The 27,981-nt window shown below is 47.7% G+C and overlaps 2 protein-coding genes and 1 long non-coding RNA gene across 4 annotated transcripts in view; 1 reads left to right on the top strand and 2 right to left on the bottom strand.

Moving 5' to 3' along the window:
• Window positions 1–3,258: 3,258 nt before the first annotated feature.
• On the bottom strand, window positions 3,259–7,136 carry tsn (translin). Of its 2 annotated transcripts, XR_003933235.1 has the most exons (7): window positions 6,974–7,136; window positions 5,877–5,970; window positions 5,698–5,794; window positions 5,278–5,393; window positions 5,081–5,160; window positions 3,716–4,321; window positions 3,259–3,675 (listed from the first exon to the last, which is right to left on the bottom strand). XR_003933235.1 is itself a non-coding variant. In XM_030112759.1 (6 exons), exons 1-6 carry the CDS (start codon window positions 7,037–7,039, stop codon window positions 4,091–4,093), a joined length of 684 nt encoding a protein of 227 aa, XP_029968619.1. In that variant the 5' UTR covers window positions 7,040–7,136; the 3' UTR covers window positions 3,259–4,090. The 2 variants fall into 2 exon arrangements, 1 of the variants encoding a protein (XP_029968619.1); XM_030112759.1 differs by having other exon boundaries at window positions 3,259–4,321.
• A 568-nt stretch (window positions 7,137–7,704) lies between these two features.
• fam124a (family with sequence similarity 124 member A) overlaps window positions 7,705–27,981 on the top strand; it is a 35,756-nt gene continuing 15,479 nt past the window's right edge. Inside the window, exons 1-3 of the mRNA XM_030112124.1 lie at window positions 7,705–7,725; window positions 7,777–7,877; window positions 22,071–22,102. Of these exons, the coding sequence (XP_029967984.1) occupies window positions 7,705–7,725; window positions 7,777–7,877; window positions 22,071–22,102 (154 nt within the window). The remainder of the gene's footprint in view (window positions 7,726–7,776; window positions 7,878–22,070; window positions 22,103–27,981) is intronic.
• On the bottom strand, window positions 24,893–27,765 carry LOC115403766 (uncharacterized). The gene is made up of 5 exons (XR_003933239.1): window positions 27,546–27,765; window positions 26,264–26,342; window positions 25,719–25,868; window positions 25,140–25,232; window positions 24,893–25,044 (listed from the first exon to the last, which is right to left on the bottom strand). It is a non-coding gene; the product is annotated as an uncharacterized LOC115403766 (long non-coding RNA).

Genomic DNA, 27,981 nt, shown 5'->3' on the forward strand with positions numbered 1-27,981 from the left:
CTGACCAGATAAACCAGTTCTGACCAGATAAACCCCGTTCTGACCAGGTAAACCAGTTCTGACCAGATGCCGCCTCCTGTTGGACCAGTCCTGGTCCCTCGTGGCCTTGTGGCCGACCAGCTGCAGCAGCTCCATGTGGTCGGCTCAGCGCCGTTGACGGAAACACTCCGTCCCTCAGAGTTCCGGCAGTCTTCTGGATATTTACGGTTGTTTGTGATCGACGCTGCAGCTCTTGTTGACGACACTGGACTCAAACTTCCAAACTGCTCATTAGTTCGCGCTGAAAGCAGAAAACAGGACTGTTCCTCCTGAACACGTCTCACATCAGCAGAGCTGGTGGGAAACAGAGCGCCGCGTAGCGACGACCAATCAGGATGCAGCTCCGCCTCCGGGCAGCGTGGGCTCACAGCTCGAGTTTTACACCAGAAGAAATTTTGGGATTCAAAACCAATAAAAGGTGAAGTTTCTGCTCCTCAAAGCTTTAAAGTGGATCTAAATTAGAGGTGTCACTGTCCTGTGCTGGATTTATCATCTGAAAGGTTCAAACTGAGTCCAGACAGCAGGTCTGAGGTGAGCTGGGAACAAACTGAGCCTGAGGCTGACCTCCAGGGTCACCGAGGTCAAAGAACGGGGAATTCACCTGACAGCAATAACCTTCAGCAGCTCAACTCTCCGTAGCAGCGTCACTTCCTGTGGGCTTCATTCAGAGCGGCGTGTTGAGAACCGTCCTGCAGGCTTCGTCTCCAGAACGGTCCGAGACCGTCCGGTCCGGTCCGGTCCGGTCCGGTCCCCCTCACTGTGTCATCTTCAGAGTTTTTCAACCTCATCCAGCTTCACTTCTCCTCATGTCGGCTGATTGGCTCCCGAACAGCGAGGAGGAGGAGTCTGAACCGTGACGGTCTGAGCGGGTCGACAGGTCCTGGTCAGAGTCCAGCATGAGGCCGGGACCACTGCAGCATTTCTGAGGTTAGAAACGATCGTCTCCTCAACCTGATCCATACAGGAAGCAGCGGCGTGAAGTGAATCCCGACACTGCTCAAGGGGCGGTATCCTGCTTTTTCAGCCAGTCCAAACCCCATTATTGGCTCTAACATGGTCATAGTTTATTTTTGGCGCTAAGGAAAAGTCATTTTGTGTGAAATAAAAGGTTTTCTGGGGCTAATTCTGAAACCTGGAAGAGAAAACGCTGTTTCACTGAAAGTCCCGCCTCTTCCCCTATGGACTTTGACTGACAGCGAACTTCAGCCAATCAGAGCTTCAAAACAAATGCGTCATGTTTTAGCTTCTCTAAGGGTTAGCTTTAGCTCTTTAGCGCCAGCTTCTCTACTCACAAAGATACACGAAAACGTCGTTTCCTGTGAGAAACTCACCAAGCGCAGACCCTTCAGACCCTCCAGACCCTCCAGACCCTTCAGACCCTCCAGACCCTTCAGACCCTCCAGACGCTCCAGACCCTCCAGACCCTCCAGACCCTTCAGACCCTCCAGACCCTTCAGACCCTCCAGACCCTCCAGACCCTTCAGACCCTCCAGACCCTCCAGACCCTCCAGACCCTTCAGACCCTCCAGACGCTCCAGACCCTCCAGACCCTTCAGACCCTCCAGACCCTCCAGACCCTTCAGACCCTCCAGACGCTCCAGACCCTTCAGACCCTCCAGACCCTTCAGACCCTCCAGACGCTCCAGACCCTTCAGACCCTCCAGACCCTTCAGACCCTTCAGACCCTCCAGACCCTCCAGACCCTCCAGACCCTTCAGACCCTCCAGACTCCTGCTTGATTGTTGCTTTCGGACGATGGTTAAAGTTTATCTCCGTAATCAGAGTTAGAAAAAAGCGGCACCGCGTGACGTCAACATGGGTTAACGGAGCGTTTTCTCGGCGGGGGGGGGCTGCCTCTCAGCCTCTCTGAGCAGCAGAAACACCAGGAAAGCTCAAACCTGCAGGCACGAAGGAAAAAACGCTTTGGGGAGTTTTTGATGAGTACATAACTATATGACAAGGTTAAAACATACAAGAAGTGAATTTTACATGATACAGCCCCTTTAAAGAAACATCTGAAACTGTTTCTTAGAAAAAAAAAGATTTAAAATCAGCCATAACATTATGACCAGCTGATTCATCCGAACAGGAATGAGCTTTAAAGCGTTTGAGTCGGATTCCTTTCAGAGTTGAGGTTCTGCTCCAGCAGGTCGCAGCGTCTCCAGATCAGGTGATCGGGAGGCGTTTGAGTCCTGCAGGAGTTCCGATCAAACCCATGAGAGACCAGCTGACCGGTCAGGTCAGGTGCTCCGGCCTGCGGAGGTCAGGTATTAATCATATTCGATCAGGTCAACAGTTCTGCCATCTCAGGAGAAAGAAAGGAATCCTGGGAGGAGACCGTGAGGAGAGGAGGATCTGTCGACCCGCAGGAAGCCTGGAAAGGTTGAAAAACTCTGCCTGGCCTCTAAAGCACGTCCGCCGCCGACAGTCTGAGTCCTCCCGGCCATCAGCCCCGTGCCTTGGTACTCGATTACTGTTGGGGTGAAACCGGACTGAGATCTCTGGTCTGCGGCGGCAGCGTCGCTCTGGAGCACGAGCCGATCCGAAAACCCGTTTCCTGGCAATATGGCGCCCCACCAGCTGCTCTTCTCCCCGGTTCACTGTGTTTCCACTGCTGGCTTTTATTTCTCAAGGCTTTGGTTTGCTTCATGCACTTTAGATTTCTGTTCCACTGTCATGTTCTTTCAGGGGAACCTGGTTTAAATGCAGCGGATTCCAGCCGTTAAACCAAAACCCCCACTGAAGACCAACGCTGTTCCGGTTTCTTACCAAGTAGCACTTGAAGAAAAAACCAATCGATGGGAGTGAATCACTGTGTTATTGGGGCGCGGGGCTACTCTGACCATTTCAAGCTGCTGAGCTGATCTGACTTCTGTTTCTTTTCCCCGGTGTAAGATAATGTGAAATCTATTAAAAGATTTTAAAGAGGAGCTTCACTGTTGTTTCCTCCAAGTCAGACGAAGAGAAACATTCTGTATGTTTAAATTGTCTGAAAGAATCTGGAAAAGAAAGATAAAACCACTAAAATCCGGTAAAACAGCTGAAAATGAAGCGTTTCTAATGTAAACTGCAGCTGACCTGGCCTCACTTCATGGAGAATCACCTCCGGATCAGGGCCGGAGCAGGAATCTGGCCCAATAGGGTTAGGTTAACCCCGACCCCGACCCCAAACCAGCCCAGTTGTGTTGTTACAGGATAGAAATGGACAGGACGACAGGAGGAGGTGAAGGTTTTTTAGAAAACACAGCTTCACTACAGCGATCAAAGGTCTGTACAGCAAATAACCAACACACAACCTTCAGGACACGTCAAGTGAAAAAACATCAAACGTTTACATGCAGCAGGTGAAACGGCTCAGCAGCCCTGCCATGGCGCCGGTCCTCAACGGGTCCTCAACGGGTCTGGAGAACTCGGTCGTCTCCGTACCGCAGCTTCCGGCTCCGGAAGTCCACCTCGCTCACTTTGGCTGTTTCTCCTCCAGCCTCATTCACAAACATGATCAGAGCCTCTGCTGACCTTCAGAGGGTCGGCCTGACCTTCAGAGGGCCGGCCTGACCTTCAGAGGGTCGGCCTGACCTTCAGAGGGTCGGCCTGACCTTCAGAGGGTTGGCCTGACCTTCAGAGGGCCGGCCTGACCTTCAGAGGGTTGGCCTGACCTTCAGAGGGTTGGCCTGACCTTCAGAGGGTCGCTCTGTTCAGAAATGAGGCTCTCGGATGTCTGGATGCATCATTTACATGAGAAACTCCAACACACACACACACACACACACACACACACACGCGAACGGAATCAACCATGAAACAAGAAAACATTTTTGAAAATAAGCAAAGGAATCGAACCGTTGACCTTGAGGGTGTGAGCGATCTCAGACTCATCCATCCATTCATTCACCCAGAAACACACTCTCTCTCTCTCTCTCTCTCTCTCTCTCTCACACACTCTCCCTGCGTCAGTCTGTCCCGGCTGCTGGGCCTCGGGCTGATCCCAGGTCTTTCTTCCAGGGGGGGTTCGGGTCCCGGCAGGGGTCCGGGCCCGGAGCGGCCGCCCCCCCTACTTGCCGCCCCCGGCCTCCGGCTCGGCGGCCAGGCCGCGGATGGACAGGTCGTACACCACCTCCTCGATCTTCTTGACGTCGTACTTGAGGCCGTCGTAGCGCTTCCTCAGCGGGTCGTTCTTCAGGTTGAGCAGCCGGAAGCCCGAGTCCAGCTCGTTGATGAAGCTGGAGATGCGCAGCGGCCGGCCGTAGTCCCCCGCCGTCACGCTGTTCACCGCCAGCCGGGACTGCGGGGACAGGAGGACACACGCTGAGGGACAGGACGCACACTGAGGGACAGGAGGACACACGCTGAGCAGGAAGACGTTCCTGTCCTCCGGCAGAGGAGCTGCAGACCCACTCCCACACTGCCTCCTGCCGGAGCAGCGGCCTTCAGAGTGCATTCCCTGCTCCTCTGTGTGTGTGTGTGTGTGTGTGTGTGTGTGTGTGGTTTCATTACAGAAATAAGCAGCAGCACCCTCTAGTGGCCCATTAAGAACCTACATGCTGCTGAGCGTCCTGCTGTTCTCAGGGGAACAAAACGTCATTTTGAAAATGTTGGCCTGAAACGCGGAGCGTCTCTGAAAGCAACATTATCTGTTTCCACTGGAAATGTTGTGGAAGGGAGGAGTGAAGGACTGACACACCCGAACTCCTCCTGCTGACCCCAACAGTCAAAGAACAAGCTGCACATTTCTGATTCCAAATCTCTCATCAGCTCTGACTGAAGCGCCGGGACAGGCGGTGAAAGAAGACTGGAAAACAACTGCTGGACTCATGATGGACCTGCTGTGGACCTGTTCCAGTCTGGACTCATGATGGACCTGCTGTGGACCTGTTCCAGTCTGGACTCATGATGGACCTGCTGTGGACCTGTTCCAGTCTGGACTCATGATGGACCTGCTGTGGACCTGTTCCAGTCTGGACTCATGATGGACCTGCTGTGGACCTGTTCCAGTCTGGACTCATGATGGACCTGCTGTGGACCTGTTCCAGTCTGGACTCACCAGCTCGCTGGCCATGATCAGCACACCTGCCAGGTAGTCCTCCACGTCCAGGTGGAAGCCCTTCTCCCGCACCACCTCGACTGCATCACAGACAACAGGGTTACACACACACACACACACACACACACACACACACACACACACACACACACACACACACACACACACACACAGAAGTGCGTCTGGCTGACACGTACTGCCCAGGATCTGAGCCACCTCCTCTCGGGTCACCAGCGCCTCGCTCTCCAGGTAAACCACCAGCGCCGCCAGGAAGGCCAGGCGCTGCAGGACAAACCTCCAGTGTTCGTGGAACCTGGAGAGAAAACACACCACACACACATTTCTACATTTCTTCCACTTTTAGTCTGGAAATCTGTAAACTAGAAGATATCTGAGATTCTGTATGAAGTCCATCCTTCATCTGATCGCAATACAAGAGAGAAAAACGCACAACGATCAGAGGTGATCACGGACGGCCAGCGGCAGAAACTGAAGCAGATCAGCACTCCGACAGCGGAGACGCTCGGCAGCATCAGCTGATGCTGTTTTCAGTCATTTGTTGTTGGCGGATTGTTGGTCAGTAAAACGCTGCTTTCTGAGGGGGAAGTGCTTCTGACCTGTAATACTGCTCCACAGGAAATCTGGTCTTGAGATCTGCGATCTGAGTCCTGACGGTGGAGAAGAGCTCCCGCGCCTTCGCACATTTCTCGGGAACTGAAGGAAGACGGACGACGTTAACCATGAAAAGCAGAAAAGCAGAACGGATCCAGAGGCTCCCGCTGAGTCCAACACTCACTTTCTCTGAATCCGGACGGCTGGTGCACGCTCTGCAGGACGGTCAGGATCTCCCGGGCCGTCTGCTCCAGCAGCTGCACCACTTTACGAATATCCTGCAGACAAGTCATCAAACAGGAGAAAAGTCCAGCTTCATATTCAGGCGGCTCCGTTTGTCCAGCGACACATGAAGCCAGCAGGTCTGGACTGAAGACCGGAAACAGCACCGACAGACAGACAGTTTCCAGACTGATGCAGATTTCTGAGCAGAAATCCACATTAACCTTTATCTTTTCATTGCTCCTTGACTAAGTTTTGCATGTCTTAGTGAAGTAACAGATAATCTGTGTTTAAGATTAAGTCAGATCCAGAGTTAAAAGTCTTCTTTGTCATCATTAAAAAAAAATCAAAGATAAGTGCATGTTCCACATTATGAAGAGAACCAGAGAAGCAGAACAGACACAGCCTGCAACCTGGAGCACAAACTGGGGCGACTTGCTAATCTACCAAATGCGCTGTCGATCACGCTGCGCATTTTGCAAATACAAACGAACTTCCAATGGTCGCAATCTATCGGTCTTGAGCCAGTGCGGCTGCTGGATCATAGACAAATCTTGTAATTTACCGTGTAAATAGATTTGTACAATTATCGTTATACAAACTTTAAAACAAACTTTTACCCAGAATGACAAAACCGTCTTCAATTATGTATTCAGTTTTAATTATAGAGATAATCTAGAAGAGATCTTCTTTACACAGTTATGCCGAATTAAATGAATTATAATTTAGGGAACAATGCTAAAACTCCGAAAGCTGTGTTCAGGCAGACAAGCAGTAAACATGTGAACTGATGAGATTTTAAACGGACTTCGGTTGAAGCAGAACAAAATGCAGGCTGGCACCCTGGTTTACGTGGAGAACAGACGTCTGAACTGCGTTTCCGTCAACCTGGAGAGACTCGGGACACTGCGGGACTTTAATCAGTGAAACGTGACTTTAGCAGTGAGAAAATCTCCAGTTTGAGGAGACAGCCCGCGGCGTTAGCTGCTAGGCTAGCGGTGTGTGGGAGCTCATGCCGCCCGGAGCGGAGCCGCGGCGGGTCGGGACGCTGCGTCCTACCTCCCGGATGTCCTGGTCGGCGCTCAGGAAGCCCTGGATGTAGCTGAACATCTCCGTGACCGACATGTCGGAGGGAGACGGGACGAGAGACGACAGGACCGCTGCTAATTCACTCAAACATCAACGTGCACGAGAACTCCGCGTCTTCCGCCAACTGGAGGCGCGCGCCGATGTCGTCACAGTGACGTCACCACGCTGACGCCGACGTCAGTCATCTTTCTTTTTATATTTCTAAAAATATTGAGGGTTAAAGTATTATACCTCATGAGAAGAGAAGTGGTGAGTGCTGGTCTTCTGCAGTTTGATGATCAACCAGAAAACTACTGGGCATGGAAAGCTTCTTCCCTCAGTGCGACTGAAGACCCTGACCTCTCAGCCAGAGAAGAGCTGGACCTGCTGACACAGTGGCTCCGAGCTGAATCGTCAGAACAGGTAAAGAGAATCCGTGCAGTACACATCCTCAATCCAGCAGCAGGCATCGCCATGGTGGGGCAGCGTCTCGAAGAGTGTTATGGGACACCAGAGATCATTGAAGATGCAATGCTCAGGAAGATCGAAGACTTTCCAAAACTGACCAACAGAGACAATGTCAAGTCGAGACAGTTAAGTGACATTCTCCTTGGACTGCAGTGTGCAAAAGAAGATGGTGCTCTGCCAGGTCTCTCATATTTGGATACAGCTCGTGGAGTAAAACAAATAGTGGAAAAGATTCCCTATAACCTCCAAGAGAAATGGATACGTTTTGGCAGTCGGTACAAAGAAGATTGCGGAGTGTCTTTCCCTCCTTTCTCTGTCTTTTCCAGGTTCATACATCGACAGGCAAAGATAAAAAACGATCCCAGCTTCAACATAGCAACTGCCAGCGGTCATGCATCTTCCAAGACAGAGCAGCCTGTGAAACACAGTAAGTCACATGTACACAAGACTGAGATGCCTACAGAGACATCAAGCATGCAAATCGGCCCTGCTCCTGTCCTGAAGAAAATGGAGGAACCTGATCGGCAGTGCCCAATACATAAGAAGCCACACCCACTGAAGAAATGTAAGCTTTCTTGAAACAAATCTCTAGAAGAGCGCAAAGCTTATCTCAGAGAACATCGCATCTGTTACAGATGTTGTGGGTCTACTCAACACATGGCAAAGGACTGTAAGTTAACTGTTACGTGCTTTGAGCGTAACAGTGACAAACACATTGCAGCCATGCATCCAGGTCCTCCTCCCTCTCCTCCTGTAATGACTCAGAGTGGTTTGGTGGACACGAATGACAGCGGGGAGCCAGATGAAAGCTCATCTTCTTCAGTCACCTCAAAGTGCACAGAGGTTTGTGGAAATGTGGACAGCTCACGCTCATGTTCCAAAATCTGCTTGGTCAAAGCATATCCTGCAGGAGAAAAACAGAAAGCTGTTCAGGTATATGCAGTGCTGGATGAGCAAAGTAATAAATCTTTCGCCAAGACAGAGTTTTTTACACTCTTTAATGTGGAAGCCAGTCCCACCCCTTACACTTTAAGAACCTGTTCAGGGACAGTTCAGACATCAGGCAGAAGAGCTCACAATTTCGTTGTTGAGTCAATGGATGGAAAAGTGCAGCTTCCATTACCCCCATTAATAGAGTGTAATAAGTTGCCAGATGACAGAACAGAAATTCCCCCACCAGAGATTGCTCTTGTCACTCTCACCTACAGTCAGTTGCTGATAAGATGCAACCAGTGGATCAAGATGCTCCAGTCCTGCTTCTCTTAGGGAGAGACATCATTAGAGTGCACAAAGTACGAGAGCAAATCAATGGGCCCCACAATGCACCTTATGCTCAGCGGCTGGACCTAGGCTGGGTCACTGTGGGAGATGTGTGCTTGGGGACATTTAATAAACCAACTGATGTCAATGTTCACAAAACCAACATACTGCCAAGTGGTCGCACATCGCTTCTCACACCCTGCCCGAACACTGTCTACATCAAGGAAGACTACAGTGGCACGATGCAGCTTTGCAAAAGCCTCTCTGTTGCATGTGAGGAAAAAACAGGCTTTACTGAGAGTACAGGCATGTTAGGGTGTTCAGTGTTTGACAGGTCCAAGAATGATGACAAACTAGCACTGTCTGTCGATGACAAAGCCTTTCTTTCCATCATGGATGCAGAGGTTTATCAAAGTGAAGAAAACAGCTGGGTGGCTCCATTACCCTTTCGCTCTCCAAGACACCAGCTTCCAAGTAACAGAGAGCAAGCTTTGAAGCGTCTTTGGTCATTAAAGAAAACATTGGAGAAAAAACCCCGAATGAAAGAGCACTACATCAAATTCATGCAGAAAATGCTAGATAATGATCAAGCTGAGCCTGCGCCACCTTTGGACAAAGGGAAAGAACACTGGTACCTGCCAACCTTTGGAGTGTACCACCCACAGAAACCAGACCAGATTCGAGTGGTATTTGATTCAAGTGCTGAATGTGATGGAATATCTCTGAATGATGTGCTCTTCAGTGGACCAGACCTGAATAACACCCTGCTTGGAGTTCTTTTACAGTTCCGTAAAGAGCCCATAGCTCTTACAGCAGATGTGGAGCAAATGTTTTATTGTTTTGAGGCCAGGGTAACCGAGTTAGAGGAGCGGCTGCGCAGATGTGAGGGGCAGGGCAGCGCCAGCTACAGCGAGGTAGCGGCAGGGCTCGCAGCCCGCTCCCGCAGTGAGAGGAGTGTTAGCAAGCCTAGCCCCGCAGCGTGTCCCGAGCAGCCGGGGCAAGACCAGGGCCGGTTTGTGACGGTCCGGAGGAAGGCTAGTGCTAAGCACCGCCACGTAGCACTCCAAGAACCGCTTCACGTCTGCAATAGGTTCTCTCCCCTCAGCGACGACACGCCGGCTGAACTGGACACGCTGGTGATTGGCAGCTCTATAGTTAGAGACGTGAAGCTGCCAGCGGTGAAGGTTAGGTGTTACCCGAGGGCCAGAGTGGGGGACATCGAGGGGAACCTTATGCTACGTTCACACCGAACGCGTCGTGGGCATCGTCGACGCTTGGGACGCCTCGAAGCTGACGCTTGTGACGCTTTAAACACGACGCTTGACACCAGGTGGTCACAAAGCTCGCGACGCTCGCAACGCTCTTGATGCACGTCAGTTAATTGGCGCGCTGGAGGCTGATTTCTGTTTCCAGATATGGCGGATCGCATCAGGAGAGCGGCTTGGCTTTATTTGTTAAATAAAGCTAAACTGCGTCGTCGTCGGAAAAGTCGCTATTGGCTGGTCTGCTCCTCTCTGCTCTGCCTGCAGCAGGGGGCGCTGCTGAGACTGACCGCTGTGAGAGCTTTGGGACGGGGGAGGGGCTCACGCAGCACCCGCTGCTCATTGACGACAGCAACGAGACGTCCTGTCACGTCTCCAGAGCACCAGAGAAGGTTGCTAGATTTGTCGCTAGTTGCTTTTGACAAAAAAAACGTCGCCAAGAGGCTTTGGAAAGTCGCCAGATTTAGCGAGAAAGTCGTCAAGTTAGCAACACTGGCTGGCCCGCATCGGTGCTCGGATCACTCGTAGTGACGTAGCACCGGAGGGATCGTCTCTGATTGGTTGACGCTCAGCGGCAGCGCGTCGAAAGTTCAGTTTTCCCAACTCTCAAAAAGCGACGCTCACGACGCTCTTGACGCCGGGGACGAGCGTCGTGGGCGTCGACGCTCGAAACGCTGGAAAAGCGACGCTCATGACGCTCCTGATGCGCCACCCCGCCGCCCGCCGCTCCACGACGCTCGTCCACCATAGACTTTGCATAGAAAAGCGCCGCTCACGACGCTTGCGACGCGTCCGGTGTGAATGCACCATAAGGCTTTTAAAACAGGAAGGTAGGAGATTCCGTCGAGTCGTGATTCACGCAGGCGGTAATGATGCCCGGCGGAGACAATCAGAGGTGCTCAAATTACAAGTAGCCTCGGTGTGTGAATTGGCTAAGTCGATGTCTGATGCCGTAATATTCTCTGGTCCCCTGCCCAATTTGGTCAATGATGAAATGTATAGCCGACTTTCATCATTCAATCGCTGGTTGTCTAGATGGAGTGAGGAAAACGGAGTTATTTTTCTAAACAACTGGTGCACCTTCTGGGGAAAGCCTGGGCTCATCCGCAGGGACGGCATCCACCCAACTTTGGACGGTGCAGCCCTTTTAGCTCGCAATATGGCTGATCGGCTTCGTACCCTAAATTGAGAAACCAGCTATGAGCCCCGGGCGCAGAGCAGTCGTGTAGAACACTCCTCTGTTGATCTTGTTGATCCTGTCACTAATCCTGCTCCTGGATTTTTACAAGTCAAGCATGGAGGTTTACCTAGGCTAACAGAGACTGTGTCTGTCCATAGTGCTCAAAGCATTAAAAAAAAGTCAGTGGGTAAAAAGCTTAACATCTGTACGAGACAGAATAACTCTTCCAGTAGGAAATACATAAAATGTGGTCTACTAAACATTAGAGCGATCTCCACTAAATCTCTGTTAGTTAATGACCTTATCGGTGACAATAACATTGATCTCCTTGCTCTAACAGAAACTTGGCTCCAGCAAGATGACTATGTGAGGCTCAATGAATGTACCCCTCCAACCTATGTTAATTTCCAAACAGCTAGATCAACAGGTGGAGGTGGAGGTGTGGCAGTGATTTCCCACTCCAGTCTTCTTCTTAAACCCAAAACTAATGTTAAATTCAACTCTTTTGAAAGCTTAATACTAACGCTTACTTGTCCAAATTGGAAGAATCAAAAAGCTGTGCTATTAATTATTGTGTATCGACCTCCTGGTCCTTACTCTGACCTTTTAACTGAGTTCTCAGAGTTTTTAAGCAATATAGTATTGACTCATAACAAGATCCTTATAATAGGTGACTTTAACATCCATGTGGATGATTCTGGTGATAGTTTGAGTAATGCGTTTATTGCAGTATTAGATAGTATCGGTTTCACTCAAAATGTTGATGAATCCACTCATAGTCACAAGCACACCCTGGATCTGGTCTTAACATATGGGATAGAGGTCAGTGACCTAAATGTTCTCCCTCAGAACCCTATACTCTCAGACCATTTTAATTACTTTTCAGGTTTTGATTGAAGACTACTCTGCTCGAAAAGATCAAATTCAGCTGATACGGACATTATCTGAAAAATCTGTGGCTCGGTACAAAGAATTGATCCAGCCTGCATTTGCTGCATTATCTTGTGAACTCACAGAAATGAGCTTATTGACCAGTGGTGATAATAGTGATCAGTTTGTTGACAGTGCTATGCACTCACTAAAATCTGCCCTTGACGTAGTGGCTCCGTTGCAGCTGAAAACCAATCGACCCAGGCGCGTTGCTCCATGGTTTAATTCTGAAACCCGTGTTCTCAAACAAAAAACTCAGCAATTAGAAAGACTGTGGCGTAAATCTAAATCGGAACAATCTCTGAAGGCCTGGAAATGTAGCTTGCTAAGCTATAAACAAACTCTTTTTAAAGCCAAGACATTATATTACTCTTGTTTAATAGAAATAAACAAAAATAACCCTCGGTTTCTGTTCAACACTGTAGCCAGACTGACAAACAGTCATACTGCAGTGGAACCAGTAATCCCAGAATCTTTAAACTGCCATGACTTTCTTAAATTCTTTAATGATAAAATCATAACCATCAGAGGTAAAATCAGTCTCAATCCTGGTTCTCCTAGACCTCAGTGCAGCTTTTGATACAATCGACCACAATATTCTCCTGCAGAGGTTAGAATGTGAGGTTGGCATCAGAGGAAAAGCCCTCTGCTGGTTCAAATCCTATTTATCTAATACGTACCAATTTGTTCACGTTAACCAACAGTCCTCACCGTGCTCCCAGGTCAGTTATGGGGTTCCTCAAGGGTCCGTGCTCGGGCCAATTTTATTTCTGTTGTATATGCTTCCTTTAGGGAACATAATTAGCAGTCACGATATCAATTTTCATTGCTATGCAGATGACACACAATTGTATTTATCTATGAAACCTGATCAAACTAATCAAATAGACAGACTCAGTGACTGTATCAGAGAAATTAAAACCTGGATGACTACGAACTATCTCCGTCTGAATCCTGGCAAAACAGAGGTCATTATACTAGGCCCCCATAAACTGAGAGAGTGTCTATCTGAACAGATTATCACCTTAGATAACGTCAGTGTATCCTCCTCCTCTACTGTGAGGAACCTCGGGGTCTTATTTGATCAGGATATCTCCTTTAAAGCACACATCAACCTGGCTTGTAAAACAGCATATTTCCACTTGCGCAACATAGCTAAAATAAGAAACATTCTACCTAAAAGCGATGCAGAAAAACTCATCCATGCATTTGTTTCCACTAGACTGGACTACTGCAACTCCCTTCTCGCAGCCTGCCCAAAAAGTGCATTAAAAAACTTTCAGTTGGTTCAAAATGCGGCCGCCAGATTATTAACTGGAACTAGAAGACGTGAACACATTACTCCCGTTCTAAAATCTCTTCACTGGCTTCCTGTTGAGTTTAGAGTTAGATTTAAAATCCTTCTCCTGACTTACAAAATCCTAAATGGGATGGCTCCGACCTATCTCCAAGATGCTTTAACGCCTTATCAACCAATCAGAGCACTCCGCTCTCAAAATGCAGGGTTACTGGTGACTCCTAGAGTCTCTAAATGGACACTAGGTGGAAGAGCCTTTAGCTATCAGGCACCGTTTTTATGGAACCAGCTTCCAAGTGGTGTCAAAAAGGCAGACACAGTCTCCACATTTAAGGTTAGGCTCAAGACGTTTCTCTTCGATGCAGCCTATGATCAGGTCAGCTAGGGATTCTAAACCATCATTATTAAAAGCTGCCCTAGGAGCTTGAATGCTGTGGGAAGTACGGTGCACTGAGCCCTATCCTCTAATGTCTGAATGTTATTCCCTTTAGTCCGTTCATTGCTTTTCACCTGCTGTCCCCCCCTTCGAGGGGGAGTCTTCTCCAGTTTCAGTTGCAGACTCCACTATTACGAGGGCCTACGAACAAGCTCCGTCTGGACCGGGAGGACTCTCCTGTCAGTGCTTTGTCCACGGTCCTATTTCATCTGCCATCTGACAGACTCACTCCTGAACCTCCTTTTACAAATGTTGGTTTGGATGTTTTTGGACCGTGGTCTGTTGTGACACGAAGGACAAGAGGAGGATGTGCAGACAGTACACGCTGGGCTGTACTCTTTTCGTGTATGTCAACCAGGGCGGTGCATTTTGAACTGATTGAAACTATGACAACAGATAGTTTCATCAATGCACTTTTCTCAATTCGTGATTGTGATTGTGGAGCAGCGAGGCTCGCGGCAGACTGCGGTGTGGGGGGGGGCACTGGGACTGTGCACACTCGTAGCGTCGGAGTGTCCAGCTCAATCAATTGAGCGCAGCTTCTAATCAGCGCGACGCCATCATTATTATTATTTCTTTTTCTCTCTCCTGTCTGTTGTCCGGGCGCTGCAGAATTTAGCGCGGGGCGGGGCGCCCGGACTGAAACGGTCTGGCGGAAACTTGTTTTCTGACGTTCTGCAATGACGCGATGACGTCGCTCCACCTCCGCCTCCACCTCCCCCTCCGTGGCAGCAGTGCGGTGGAAAACCAAAGCGGGGTTTTTCAGGCCCTGGATTTGAACCAGGTTTGAACCAGGCCCCGGTTCGGCCCGGGAACCAGTTTGGTGAAAAGAGGTATTCTCGTTGCTTTCCTGTTCCAGCTCTGCAGCTCAGTTTCGGTTTTGCTAGCTTAAAGCGATACTTCAACATTTTGGCAAATTGGCCCATTTAGAGTAATTCCCTAGTCATTTAGAACAGCCTACTTACTTTTTTTGTGAGGGCGAGCTGTTGTTTATTCAGCGGTGGGTCTGAGGAGAGCTTCACGGCAGACATAATGGAAGTGGATGGTACATTTGCTTCCCTCGTCAAACTCGTCAAATACACAATCCAACAACCCCAAAACACTTTGGTGGACACGTTATAATCCACACATTCACTACGCTGTGGAACACCAACAAATAATATTGTAGCGTTACGACATTGAAGCAAATACTGGGAACTACTTTTTCTTTTGAAATCACTACGCCCAGACGCCATGTTTAGTAAGTAGTTCCGTCTTAGCAATCTTCACATAAACAACTCAATCTGGTAATTTTGCATTAATATTTCATATTTGTATATATATATATGTATGTATATATATATATATATATATATATATATATATATATCACAACATTTTTACTGATTACAGTAGTTAAATCTATTATTTTAAACAAGCACTAAACAAAGAATTGTGTAAATTCGTGTCTTTATTTTTCAATCAAAAAAAAAGTTGCTCCAATCGCAAAACATGTTTTCAATCAGAAAAAACTTCACTTCAATCAAAAAAAACGTTTTCAATCAAAGAAAAAACTTGTTCAAACCCCCCCCAAAAATGTGATACCCCAAAAAACTGCATATAAACACGTTTTTTCTTTGATTGAAATTTTTTTTTTGGTTGAAAATACATTTTTTGATTGAAGTCCCATTTTTGGATTTGAGCCATATTATGGGTAGGACATTTGTTTCTTTATTATTTTAGCAGCAGCGGCAACACAGTGATATATGAAAAAACAGCAGTAAGAACGATATGCATGGCAGCTAACATCAATGGAGCACGTCATTGTCACATAATGTGTTGTGGTAAATGTGTCCGACACCAGTAAAACAACATTAGACTGCAGATCCAACAGTCCCCGTGCACCGGTGCATGCTGCAGACCAGCAGCTCACATGGAGCAGAACACGGACAGATCCTGCACCCAGACATTCCTGAAGTGTCCGTGAGCTTCCAGAGATTTATAATGTCGGAACTGCTCACACGGGCAGGCGCTGACACCTTAACAGTGTTGCCAACTCCCCAGTAAGAAAACTCGCTATTGGCTGTCCTAGAAGTCGCTCGAAGTCGCTCGATGATGTCATCACCTAATTTGCATAATTGGCAATTTGCATGTAATTGTAATGGACACTGTAGGAGAGGAATAACGTCATGGGAGAAGCAAGAAGTGAGCTAAAAACACCCTAAATATGTTTAGAACTACAAATGAACTGACAAACGTGTGACAGTGAAGAAACATTTACATGTCCGTCCCGCTCTGTGACCCAGGACGGGAGCAGCGGCGGATTTGCGCACGCTCGATCCATTTGAAGTGTGGAGGCGGAGCGGTGTGGGTCTGCTCTCTGCTCTACTGCAGCACCGCTGTGAGAGCTTTGGGACGGGGAGGGGCTCACGCAGCACCCGCTGCTCACTGAGGACAGCACCCAGACGTCCTGTCACGTCTCCTGAGCACCAGAAAAACTCGCTAAATTTGTCACTAGATGCTTTTTAAAAAAAAAGTCGCTAGAGGGGTCTGAAAACTCGCTAAATATAGCGACAAAGTCACTAAGTTGCCAACACTGCACCGTAAGCCAAGTAGTTTGTGGATCCAGCGCCGAAGTCGGAGGCAGCAATGCGGCGTCGGAGCTCCAGTAGACCCAGAAATAGAAACGGACTTCCCCGCACACACCAGCAGCTAGCTTCCAGCTTCCAGCTTCTTCTGGAGAGATTCGTCATTGGTGTGGACACCTGTCACTCAAACATGCCCGACCAATGGAGAAGCTCCGCCCACTGCGGGACGTTTGTGTCAAAATGATTCAATCAAAAAACAGGCTTCAAAAAAGAGGCTTCAAAACTTTTTTCATTTCATTCGGAAAAAAAGGTGTTTGAATGTCAAAACAAAGTCGAAACACTCCAAACATTTTTTTTTTGCTTTGATTGAAAACATTTTTTTTTCGATTGAAGTTACATTTTTAATTGAATAATAAAGAAACAAATGTCCTGTAATATGGCTCAAATCCAAAAATAGGACTTTAATCAAAAAATGTATTTTCAACCAAAAAAAAAAAAAAATTTAAATCGAAGAAAAAACGTGTTTCTATGCAGTTTTTTGTGGTATCAGATATTTTTGGGGGGTTTGAACAAGTTTTTTCTTTGATTGAAAGGGTTTTTTTTTTTTATTGAAGTGAAGTTTTTTCTGATTGAAAACATGTTTTGCGATTGGAGCAACTTTTTTTTGATTGAAAAATAAAGACACGAATTTGCCTCCATGGTCCACTGAGGGGCTTTCTTCTTCCTCCCTGTCTGGGTGTGTTTGCACTGTGCTGCTGCCGCGCTGTCGGGCTTGACTTGGATTCCCAGCTGAGAGTGAAGTCGTTGCACTGCCTGCTGAAACAGAAGCGGCTGTTTGGAGGGCTGACACTACAGCTGACCCTCCTCTGACATGCAGAACGCTGGTTTGATGAAATTTCTTCTTTCTCTCTGTTGATGGAGCCAAAGCAGCGCGTTTGCATTATGCTACGTTCAAATACCGCTCGAAAAAAGCATTATCCAAAGGAAAACCGTCTTTCCTCCACACTTTAATAAATCAATGGTGTTTATGATGAAGTAGGGAATGGAATTACTTAGATGAAATTCCCAACAATTTTTTTAAGAAGGTACTGCGTTTTATGGCATTAATTCTGAATGTGGACTTTGAGATGGAAAGCAGCACTGGTAATATGCACTCAAGAGAATATAGAGTCAAGCTACTGAAAGTATTTATTTCTCCAACCACATTCGATGGCAGGTATATAATTGAATTTCCCTGTATAAAGTATCCGTCTTAAAACATTTCATATTTCTGTCAGACAAACAAGACAAACATACACAACTTAAACCTGATTCAAAGTGTGAACTGTCTGTCTGGAAAAATACAATCCAGAAAGTTTTTAACATTAATTTCAAAGGTTGTGAACAATAGCAACTGTTAAAAGCAGCTTCACGTCTGTAAATTGCACGTGAATATGGATGAAATAGAATAATCAAATGAGACAAACTGCAGAAAATATTCCCAACTACTACCTTGAAACTGTGAGTGTTTTCAATTCTTTATTTCCTCCCTTCTGGGTTTATTTCATGATCTGTGACTGGCCTGTTGTCACTATAAGAGCATTTTTTAATTTAAAGTTCTGTGCATTTGTTTGCAGACATTTTCTGGGATCTGGCAGCATTATCTATGCATTCGTTAATGTTCTAACCACCCGAGAACAAAGCTGATTTAAAGCAATCTTTAACGCTCTCTCAGGTGTGGCACAGATTTCCCACAGCGCGTGAACGCAGCACGCCTGTTGCGCCTCCAGCCGCTCGGTCCGGTTCAAACTCCGCAGCTCGTGTTTGCGGATCCAGGCAGATTTCTGCCGCGTCTCGAGGCTCGTTTCCTCGCCGTGCCGCGTGCCCGAGCCCGGGGCGCGTCCGTCCGGCCGAACCGGGACTTTCAACGATGCGGCGGACGCCTTGAGACCAGATGGAGAAAAGCGCGGCGGAGGATGAGTGCGTGGATTCAGGAGCGGAGACCGGAGGGTGAGTGGAGCGCGCGCACACACACACACACACACACACACACACACACACACACACACACACACACACACACACACACACACACACACACACACACACACACAGGCTGTGTGCTGTCTCACTGCTGCAGTGTTTTGGATCTTCTCTCTCAGGCTGTTTGCTCAGAGTTCACGTTGAATCACAGATTCTGACCAAGCAGGCGGTGAAGTGACGACCTAACCCAGAACCCAGAACCCCAGAACCCTAATCCTAACCCCGAACCCAGAACCCCACAACCCTAATCCTAACCCCGAACCCAGAACCCCAGAACCCTAATCCTAACCCAGAACCCAGAACCCTAATCCTAACCCAGAACCCAGGGACAGACTCGGTTTGGTTGCAGCCGGGATTCTTATATCAATGTGAACAATTCCATCCTTTGTGCGTTAATTTCCGTGAAATTTCCCAGACTTGATTTCCTGCTGGTGTTTCTTCTTCCCTCAGGCTGAGGAGGGCAGATGGAGGGAGTGTAATCCTCAAAGTTTAGTAGAAAGTCAAGTCTTTTAATCACCTCCTTCCAGGATTTAATTACCTAATGCAGAGACAATGACAGTCAGAGTTCTGTAGATTCACGGATTCTCTGTGTGTTAAAAGATTTGATTCAGATGCCTGAATAAAAGTAAAAGAAGTACCAGTTAAATGTCCTTTGTTGCAACCGTTAATGAAAGATACCTCCTTGTTGCTGCTGCAGTGAATGTTTGTTCCCTTCAGGTTCTCATCTGGGTTCCTGTCACTGACATGCTGCATGTAAACCCGACAGCTGGAATCCTTTACACACTTCCTCCTGTTCAAACATCTGCATGACAAGTTAATTATTCATGGAAAATGGTGAATTTTTCAAATAAGTACTTTTAGAAATGAAAGAAAGAGAAGATCCACATGAGGCAGTTTTTCAATCAGATAATCAATGTTATCAATGGAAATCTGACGTGAACCGTTCCTTCAAACTGCGGCTCTTCTCTGAAATGTCGGACCTGTGGTGGTGGTTCTCCCTCCACTTCCTCACCTGCTTTTTGACACATTTTAATCCCTGTTCATGTCCTTTTGACTCTATTCATGTTGAGGTTTTCAGTACTGAGGAAATATGAAACACAGATAACACCTTATATTTATTGTAGGATTTCATAGATTTTAAATGGACTACACCTGTATAGCACTTCTCACCCTGCATGACAGAGCCCAAAGCGCTTCACACTGCAGTATCACATTCACCCATTCACTCCATACTGGGTGGAGGTAAGCTGCTGCTGTAGCCACAGCTGCCCTGGGGCAGACTGACGCCATCGGCCCCTCCGACCACCTCCAACCATTCACTCTCACAGCGTTCATACTTAGGCAAGGTGGGTGAAGTGTCTTGACACATTCAGCTCTGAGTTTCCAGGAAGGGAACCTGGAAGGCAACGGTTTCTGTTTTCGCAGCACATTGATGTTAAAATCAAGACAAAAGGAGAAAAATGTCACGAGATGCAGACATGGAAGCTTTTCATTTAACGTAAATCCAAACATCCTCACATGATCAACCAGCTGATCGGGGAGCGCAGCAGTGGCGATCGGCCCGGGACACGGTGTGACCGGCTACAGCTGGAAACTGAAGCAGCTCCGTCCATCAATGCTGCTGCTGTCCGAGTCTCGCTGCTCCATGAGCTGTGAAGTGGATCTGATCAGAGTCACACGCACACACACACACACACACACACACACACACACACACACACACACACACACACCAGCATGTAAATCTGGAGGTGAGAGGCGCTTCACCTCCACATCTCACATCAATGACGGGCTTTTTGTTTCCCGCCCCCTGTTTTGTTTCCAAATGAAACTCACTTTCAGCTGCCTGAAAATGCTGCAGTGCATTCTGGGGGAAGTCAGTGGTCTTGTTAATGTTTGGGACCGCCCGGATCGTGAGGACTGGACCGTGAACGTGACCCTGGTTTGGATCAGCTGCAGGATTTGTCCTGACAGTTGCACTCGCTGCTCCTCCAGGGCTTCTCCCGTGGGGACGACTTCATGACTGTCCCTGTGTCCCTGTGTCCCTGTCCCCCCCTGCAGTACCCCATCACCCCCCCCCCCCCTCCTCGCAGCTAATGCCACTCAGATTAGCGCCCCCCTGCTTCAGGAAGCAGACCTGCTCCTGCTTCCTGCTGACGGAGCTGGAGTCCCAGGGGTTCCGTGTTCTGCGGTTCTGCGCTCGTCAGCTGACCCCCGTGTTCTCGTGTCCTCCGGGACGCCGCTCTCTGTCTCTGTCAGGACTCCCGTCCTCCACACCGTGAGCTCATGTGAAAGGCTGCAGTTTGTGGCTAATCTGCAGAGATCAGATTAGAGGAAATGAAATTCTGCTCCTCTTCCCGTACCGAAGACGAAGCTTCCAGACTGGACGGGTCTTCTGCTGCGAAGACAGACGAGCGGGACGCTTCTGAAGTCTGGTTTCAGGCAGACGTTTCCCTTCAGCACCTTCACGATGGAGCATAAAGCGTTTTTATGAATCCATCAGAAATGAGTCGCTGCTGTGAGAAATGAGCAGAGTTCATCCTGACAGCATTTTGTGTTTGACTCGTTTCTCTAGCAGGGATTTCCAGAGCGTCAGTTCTTTTCCACAGAACAGAAACATGCCGACGCTCATCCGTGACCCCGAAACGCTCGAATAGGAGGAAATATGAGCCTGTGTGTGTATCACAGATATAGACAGATCGTCTTCATGAAGTACTGCAGTGAAATGGAAGAAGGATTTGTTAGGATTTGGAGGATGTATGATTAAGTTATTCGATGAAATGCATTTAATTTTGTTTATTGACTTATTTTGGCATTTTAGTGCAAAATGCAAAAATCGCGATCAGGTCAATGAAAATCATGAAAACCATGCCGAACAACACCTTTAAAGGAATACTCCGAAGATTTTGGACCCACGCCCTTTCCCTATCATTGACAAAGTTCGAAAAGCTCATAAATACCTTTTTTGTGTCCGTACACCCAGCGGCTGGCTCCCAGCTGTTAGCATCGTAGTTAGCTTAGCTCAGCTGCTGGAGGTGAAGAGGAGACAGAGCCGGACTGACGAAAGTGGACAAAATCCTCCTTCCAGTGGTCCAGGGGACGGCGTGCTAGCACGTGAAGTAAATCCGAATGGTTATAAAACATTTTAAAAGACGTGTTTTCTTTTCAACCCGTTAAAATAACGTTTTGATACACAGACCTGCGCATGGCAGCGCTCTGGAAGGACATACCGGAGCACAGCAGTGGAACCCATAGACTCAGCCGCTGTGCGCCAGTATATGTCTCCTCAGCATCTCTTCAGTATTTCCTCAGTGTCTCCTCGGCATCTCTTCAGTAATTCCTCGGCGTCTCCTCGGCGTCTCTTTGGCGTCTCGCGGCGTCCGGCGCTGCGATGAAGACATGCAGCGGCGGTTCAGAGAAAACCTCCAGGAAGGTTCCAGCTGCTCCTTGAGTTGAGGAAAGTCCGTCCCTTCAGCCAGGAGACGAGTCTGTGCCTCTGGTGACCTTTCCAGCTGTTTAGCCAGATGTCAGCTCTTTATTTGAAAGCGCGGCGTGTCGTCCTGTAAACCTGGCAGCTGAACTTTCTGCTGTAACATAAACTCCGTCTCCTCTGTCTCTCTCCCACTCCATGTCCTGATTCTGACTCGTCTCTGTCGTCCTCTGCAGGTCTGATTACAGTCCCCTGTCCTCCACCAGCAGTGAGTACAAGCAGCCTGCGCACACACACACACACACACACACACACACACACACACACACACACACACACACACACACGCTCAGTCTTGTATTTCTATCCTTGTGGGGACCGTCCATTGACTCCCATTCATGTCTAGCCCCTAACCCTGACCCTTACCCTAACCCTAACCCACACCACACAAAGCCTAACCCTAAAGAAATGTTTTTGCACTTTTACTTTTTTCAGTAACAACAACATGGTCAAGAAAACACTGTTTCTCCTACTTAGGACCGGAAAAAGGTCCCACAAGGCACGTCGTTTCACGTTTTGCTATCCTTGTGGGGACATTTGGCCCCAACAAGGATAGAAATACGAGAACACACACACACACACACACACACACACACAATCCTGAGTCATGAGTCAGTTTATTCAGTCACTGTGTTAAAAAGGCCTCTGCCACTCTGGTGTGTGTGTGGTGTGTGTGTGTGTGTGTGTGTGTGTGTGTGTGTGTGTGTGGTGTGTGTGGTGTGTGGTGTGTGTGTGTGTGTGTGTGGTGTGTGTGTGTGTGGTGTGTGTGTGTGTGTGTGTGTGTTTACTGAAAAGTGAATCACTGTGAAGAGAAGTTTAATTTCTGTGAAAAATAAGCATCAATATCTGACGACAGTCAGTTTAATCTGGTTAAATATTTTTTCACTGAAGCCTGATTTGTCCAGAAGATTTAATCTGCAGTTTGGTTTCTACAGATCTGGAAGGTTTGGTCACTGCAGGTGAAAACCTCCAGACCAATCTGGCTCCGCTCAGGATGGTGTCATCCGGGTGGATGAATGAGTGATGAATGGGTGGATGAAGGGACGCTGCTGGGTGGATGAAGGGACGCTGCTGGGTGGATGAAGGGATGCTGCTGGGTGGATGAAGGGATGATGTTGGGTGGATGAAGGGATGCTGCTGGGTGGATGAAGGGATGATGTTGGGTGGATGAAGGGATGCTGCTGGGTGGATGAAGGGATGATGTTGGGTGGATGAAGGGATGCTGCTGGGTGGATGAAGGGATGCTGCTGGGTGGATGAAGGATGATGTTGGGTGGATGAAGGGATGCTGCTGGGTGGATGAAGGGATGATGTTGGGTGGATGAAGGGATGCTGCTGGGTGGATGAAGGGATGCTGCTGGGTGGATGAAGGGATGATGTTGGGTGGATGAAGGGATGCTGCTGGGTGGATGAAGGGATGATGTTGGGTGGATGAAGGGATGCTGCTGGGTGGATGAAGGGATGATGTTGGGTGGATGAAGGGATGCTGCTGGGTGGATGAAGGGATGCTGCTGGGTGGATGAAGGGATGATGTTGGGTGGATGAAGGGATGCTGCTGGGTGGATGAAGGGATGCTGCTGGGTGGATGAAGGGATGATGTTGGGTGGATGAGGGGATGCTGCTGGGTGGATGAAGGGATGATGTTGGGTGGATGAAGGGATGCTGCTGGGTGGATGAAGGGATGCTGCTGGGTGGATGAAGGGATGATGTTGGGTGGATGAAGGGATGCTGCTGGGTGGATGAAGGGATGATGTTGGGTGGATGAAGGGATGCTGCTGGGTGGATGAAGGGATGATGTTGGGTGGATGAAGGGATGCTGCTGGGTGGATGAAGGGATGCTGCTGGGTGGATGAAGGGATGCTGCTGGGTGGATGAAAGGATGATGTTGGGTGGATGAAGGGATGCTGCTGGGTGGATGAAGGGATGCTGCTGGGTGGATGAAGGGATGCTGCTGGGTGGATGAAGGGATGCTGCTGGGTGGATGAAGGGATGCTGCTGGGCAGAGGGTGGAGGAAAGGCTCCTGTTTGGGTGGAGGTTGTTGGGTCTGTGTTCAGAACATGAGAACTTGTCGTATGGATTTCCGAGGAGGACCAGTAGATATCGCTGATCGCTGATTGGTTCTTTCACCTTCAGGAAGTGGGTTCTCTCCAGTGGTTCTCTCCAGCGGTTCTCTGCTCCGGGAGAACTTCCATGAAGAAGGAACACAGAGAGTAAAGAACTTGGAATGAATCAATACCTAGAGCAAAGCTTGGTGCTGATCCGGATTCTGCTCTGATCGATTCCAGCTTCGACCTGCAGGATACTTTTAGAAAATCAAAATGTTCCTAATGAACTTTCATTTGATTGATTGGACGGGGATTCAGGATCGAACTCATCAGGGAACCGGTTCTGAGCCGGTCCGATTTGCTGCTGTCCAGTGAGGACGATGGAACCGGAGGAAGACATGAGGCTGATCCACCAAGCTGCTGGATGATTCCTGAATGTGACGGTGTCCTGTCGCTGGAGTGTGTGTGGTGCACTGTATTAAAAAAAAAATTGGTTGAATTGATTATTCATAGGGTGAAGCGTTTCACGAAATGTTTTGAGTTGACTCAATTACTATTTAAAAACATTGACTGAACGAAAAACTCTTCGTTGGCTATTAATTCAGCCAATTGCTTAATAATCGTTGACAGAACGAATGACTGTTGGCTTATTAACTGAGCCAATTGAAACAAATGAGTTGACACCATGTCATATTCCACATCATGTGCTCACTCAACTAGGACTTATTAGTCATTACAACTATAAAGTAATAATTGAGTGAATAACATAACAATGACTGCATGAATTAATATTTAAATGATATATACTCAACATAAAATATAGCCTAATTAAATAAAGACTAATAAAGACAAATTTACTTTAAATGTTTATTTTTCTGTGTACAAAACAAAACATTTAAATTCAAATTCAAAAAATTACACAACATTTGAAAAGAGTGCAATACAGAGCAACACCAATAGCTGACAGTATAAGCTGTAAAGGAAAGTCTGGGGTTCAAGGCTCGTAAGGAGGTAGCAATGGCGCAGCTTCCAGGCCTCCCGGAGGCCCCACAATCTCCAGGATACCCATTGGCATGGGGCTTGAGGCTTCGTAAACACCGTCTGGCTATAGATGGAGCACATTAATAAAAAGGAAATTAAAAACAATATCCAAATGATATTGATGGACAGATGGATGTTCTCCTTGAAATGCTGATTTACCTGGCAGGTCTTGAAAAGCTCGGTTTTCTCCCCCAGGTAATACTGCAGCCCTTTGACAGTCACCACCCTCCGATGTTTAACGATCTCTGTGGTCTGGATACACAGGACAAGTCAAGTCACATGCATATTGTTCATACATGTACATTATACAGCATATTTCATACAAGACGTGTAAACTCAAAGTGCTTAAACATGAAAACAAAGTAAACAGTTCTAAATTAAAACAAAAAACAACAATGTAATGCTGTCACTGTACATTTTTTTACAATGTCGACTCTTTCAGACATAGTGTGGGAATGGAGTGGGCAGGCAGCTCATTTCACATCTAGAATCTAAAGGCTGATTCATTGTAACTGCATACATACATCTACTGTATGTACAGTGTACTGAAAACAGCTTCTACTGAAAATAGCAGACTGACAAGCTCACGATGTGACATTGTGAGCTTGTCGATCAGCTATTCTCAGCAGAAGCTTTACCCACAATAACAGAAAACACTATTTTCAATCGTGAGGGACTCCGGACACCCAGTAGGGTTTAAGTGATGAAGACACATTTGTCTGTTATTTTCCATCTTACCTGCTCGTCTCGGTACTCCAACAGACTCCTTAGTGTCACTTGAGTGGGGTGGTGAGCTACGGTGCGGTGTGCTCTGGTGTGCTCATCCAAGGAGGGGAAGAACGTTTCCATCAATTCTTTTCCTGTTACTCTTCTGAATTCTGCATGTACCTGCAAAACAATTAGATAATGAAGAGACAACTTGTGATGTACAACCTGTAGACAGATCATAGCAAAAACCACAGATGTAGCATCACGTCACTTGCTCAGGACAGATCAGAGTGACCATCTTCAATACCAGGCTTAAAGGGCCATTCCACCTTTGAGGCATCAGACCCTTTATTTATTGTTAGGGTATAAGAAACATGGCCCTGGTGTTGTTTTTGTGTTTATTCTGTGTTTCTAGAAATATTAGTCTAACTTCCTCTTGACAAAATCATTACATCTGATTTCTCTTCCCACCTACAGTTAGTTCCACCCCTCTCCAGTGCATATGGTTGTCTCAGTTGTGTGACATTTTATGTGTACTTTGAGGAAGGAACAAAGTAAAACATACACAAACTTACCTGACCCAACAGGAATAGGGCTGGCCATCTCTGGCTGATTGTGGAGACATGCACATCTTCAGCAACGACCTCCTTTCGTCTGAGGGAGAAGATACATAACTATAGATATGCGACAGATATTTACAGGGTAGTGCAAGTCAATGAGAAGAAACTGTGTCAAGCAGAAGAAACTGCCCTGAGTAGAGAGATGCCAAAATAAAAAGTTAAGATGGAAGCCAAAGAACGGCACAGCCAATTTATTTCATGATGTGTTGTGGGCTTGTAGATCTGTTGTTTTCACTAGTTTGGGTCCTGGCAAATGTCATAATTCCCCTTTGGGTCACAGGCAAAAAGGTTTGGGAGCCACTGCTTTAGGAGACTGTGAAATGACCCTTACAAGTTAGGAAAAAGTGTTTTCCTTAAAGGTATAATGGAGGATTTTCTCGATAAGTCGAAGCCAAACGTCTGTTACTCGCTTATTGAAAAACGCGCATGTGACAGATCATCCTACCTGCTCTGCTGCTCCGACGAGCGCGCTTGACGGCGTGACGCAAGCATTTCTTCAGCGTGATTGACATGTCAGAGGACCAATAGTTGACGCTCGCATCACGCCATTCATTGGCTAAAACATTGTCCATTATACCGTTATATATTCAAACAACTTTAATGGGACTGGGGTCCATTTAGTTCAATTTGTACTTTGTCAGAGTTAAGGGAATCCAGTGGTTTGAGAATGACAGGATTACAGCTACTTTCCCGCCGAGACGTTTGCTTCCCGACTGATGGTTTGCTTGCTAGGCTGTTTACCAGGCAAAACCATATTATAAATCTATGCTAGAGCGAGCTGGCCAACGAGCTGACGGCGTTCGTCCGCCAACAGCTGTCGCACAGAGGCGCTGCTATGCCCACGCCGGGGCGAGTGTCAGCTAGCCGGCTAACGGGCGAACGTGCCGCTCGCGGGACAGGAGCTAGGCGTCAGCTAGCAGGCGGACGTGCCGCTCGCGGGACCGGAGCTAGCTTTAGCTAAACCCTGCCCCGCGGGTTTGGCTAACGTGCGGACGTGCTGCTCGTGGGGCCTCGGGCGCTGTTAGACGGCTAATGCTGTTAGCTGGCTAAACATTGACCTGATGAATTAGAGGGGTAATATGTAAGTTAGCTGCCCGGCTACCCAAGCTAACTGGCTAGCTAGCAAGCAAAAAATGTTACAGTCCCCCAAGAACAGATTCCACAGAAAAACAAATTTCTTTTGACTCTGGTTTCAGAGATTGACAATGTTAATAAGCAAACGCACAGTATTGCTTACCTGTCACTCCTCGTCCCTCCGTGAGGCCGTGTCGACAAACTTTGTGGCTTTGCCGTACTTCCTTTGCTCGAAGTTCATTACCGCAAATGACGCCGCCCACATTTGTTCAGTCAACAAATGCAAAACTTGTCCAATCCATTCACTCAATTACTGTATGTTAGTTGAGTCAATATCAGCCATTGTGGGCGTTCACCCAACAACAATTTATCACCTGACTCAATATTTTTTTATGAATAATTGTACAAACATTTATTAACTGGCTTTCCCAATAACAACACTTGAGCCAATGGTCTATTTCAACTTGCCTTAGCAATCTTCTAATTGAGTCAATGTTTTGGTAATTGGGTTTTTTACGGTGTGTGTGTGCAGTTTTGTGTTTTGATTGTGAAGATCTGCAGAGGTCGTGACCCCTCCGGGCCTGCTTTCCAGGTCTCCA

Source organism: Salarias fasciatus, chromosome 16 (genome assembly GCF_902148845.1).
Source record: "Salarias fasciatus chromosome 16, fSalaFa1.1, whole genome shotgun sequence".
In the NCBI taxonomy this organism is placed as follows: domain Eukaryota; kingdom Metazoa; phylum Chordata; class Actinopteri; order Blenniiformes; family Blenniidae; genus Salarias; species Salarias fasciatus.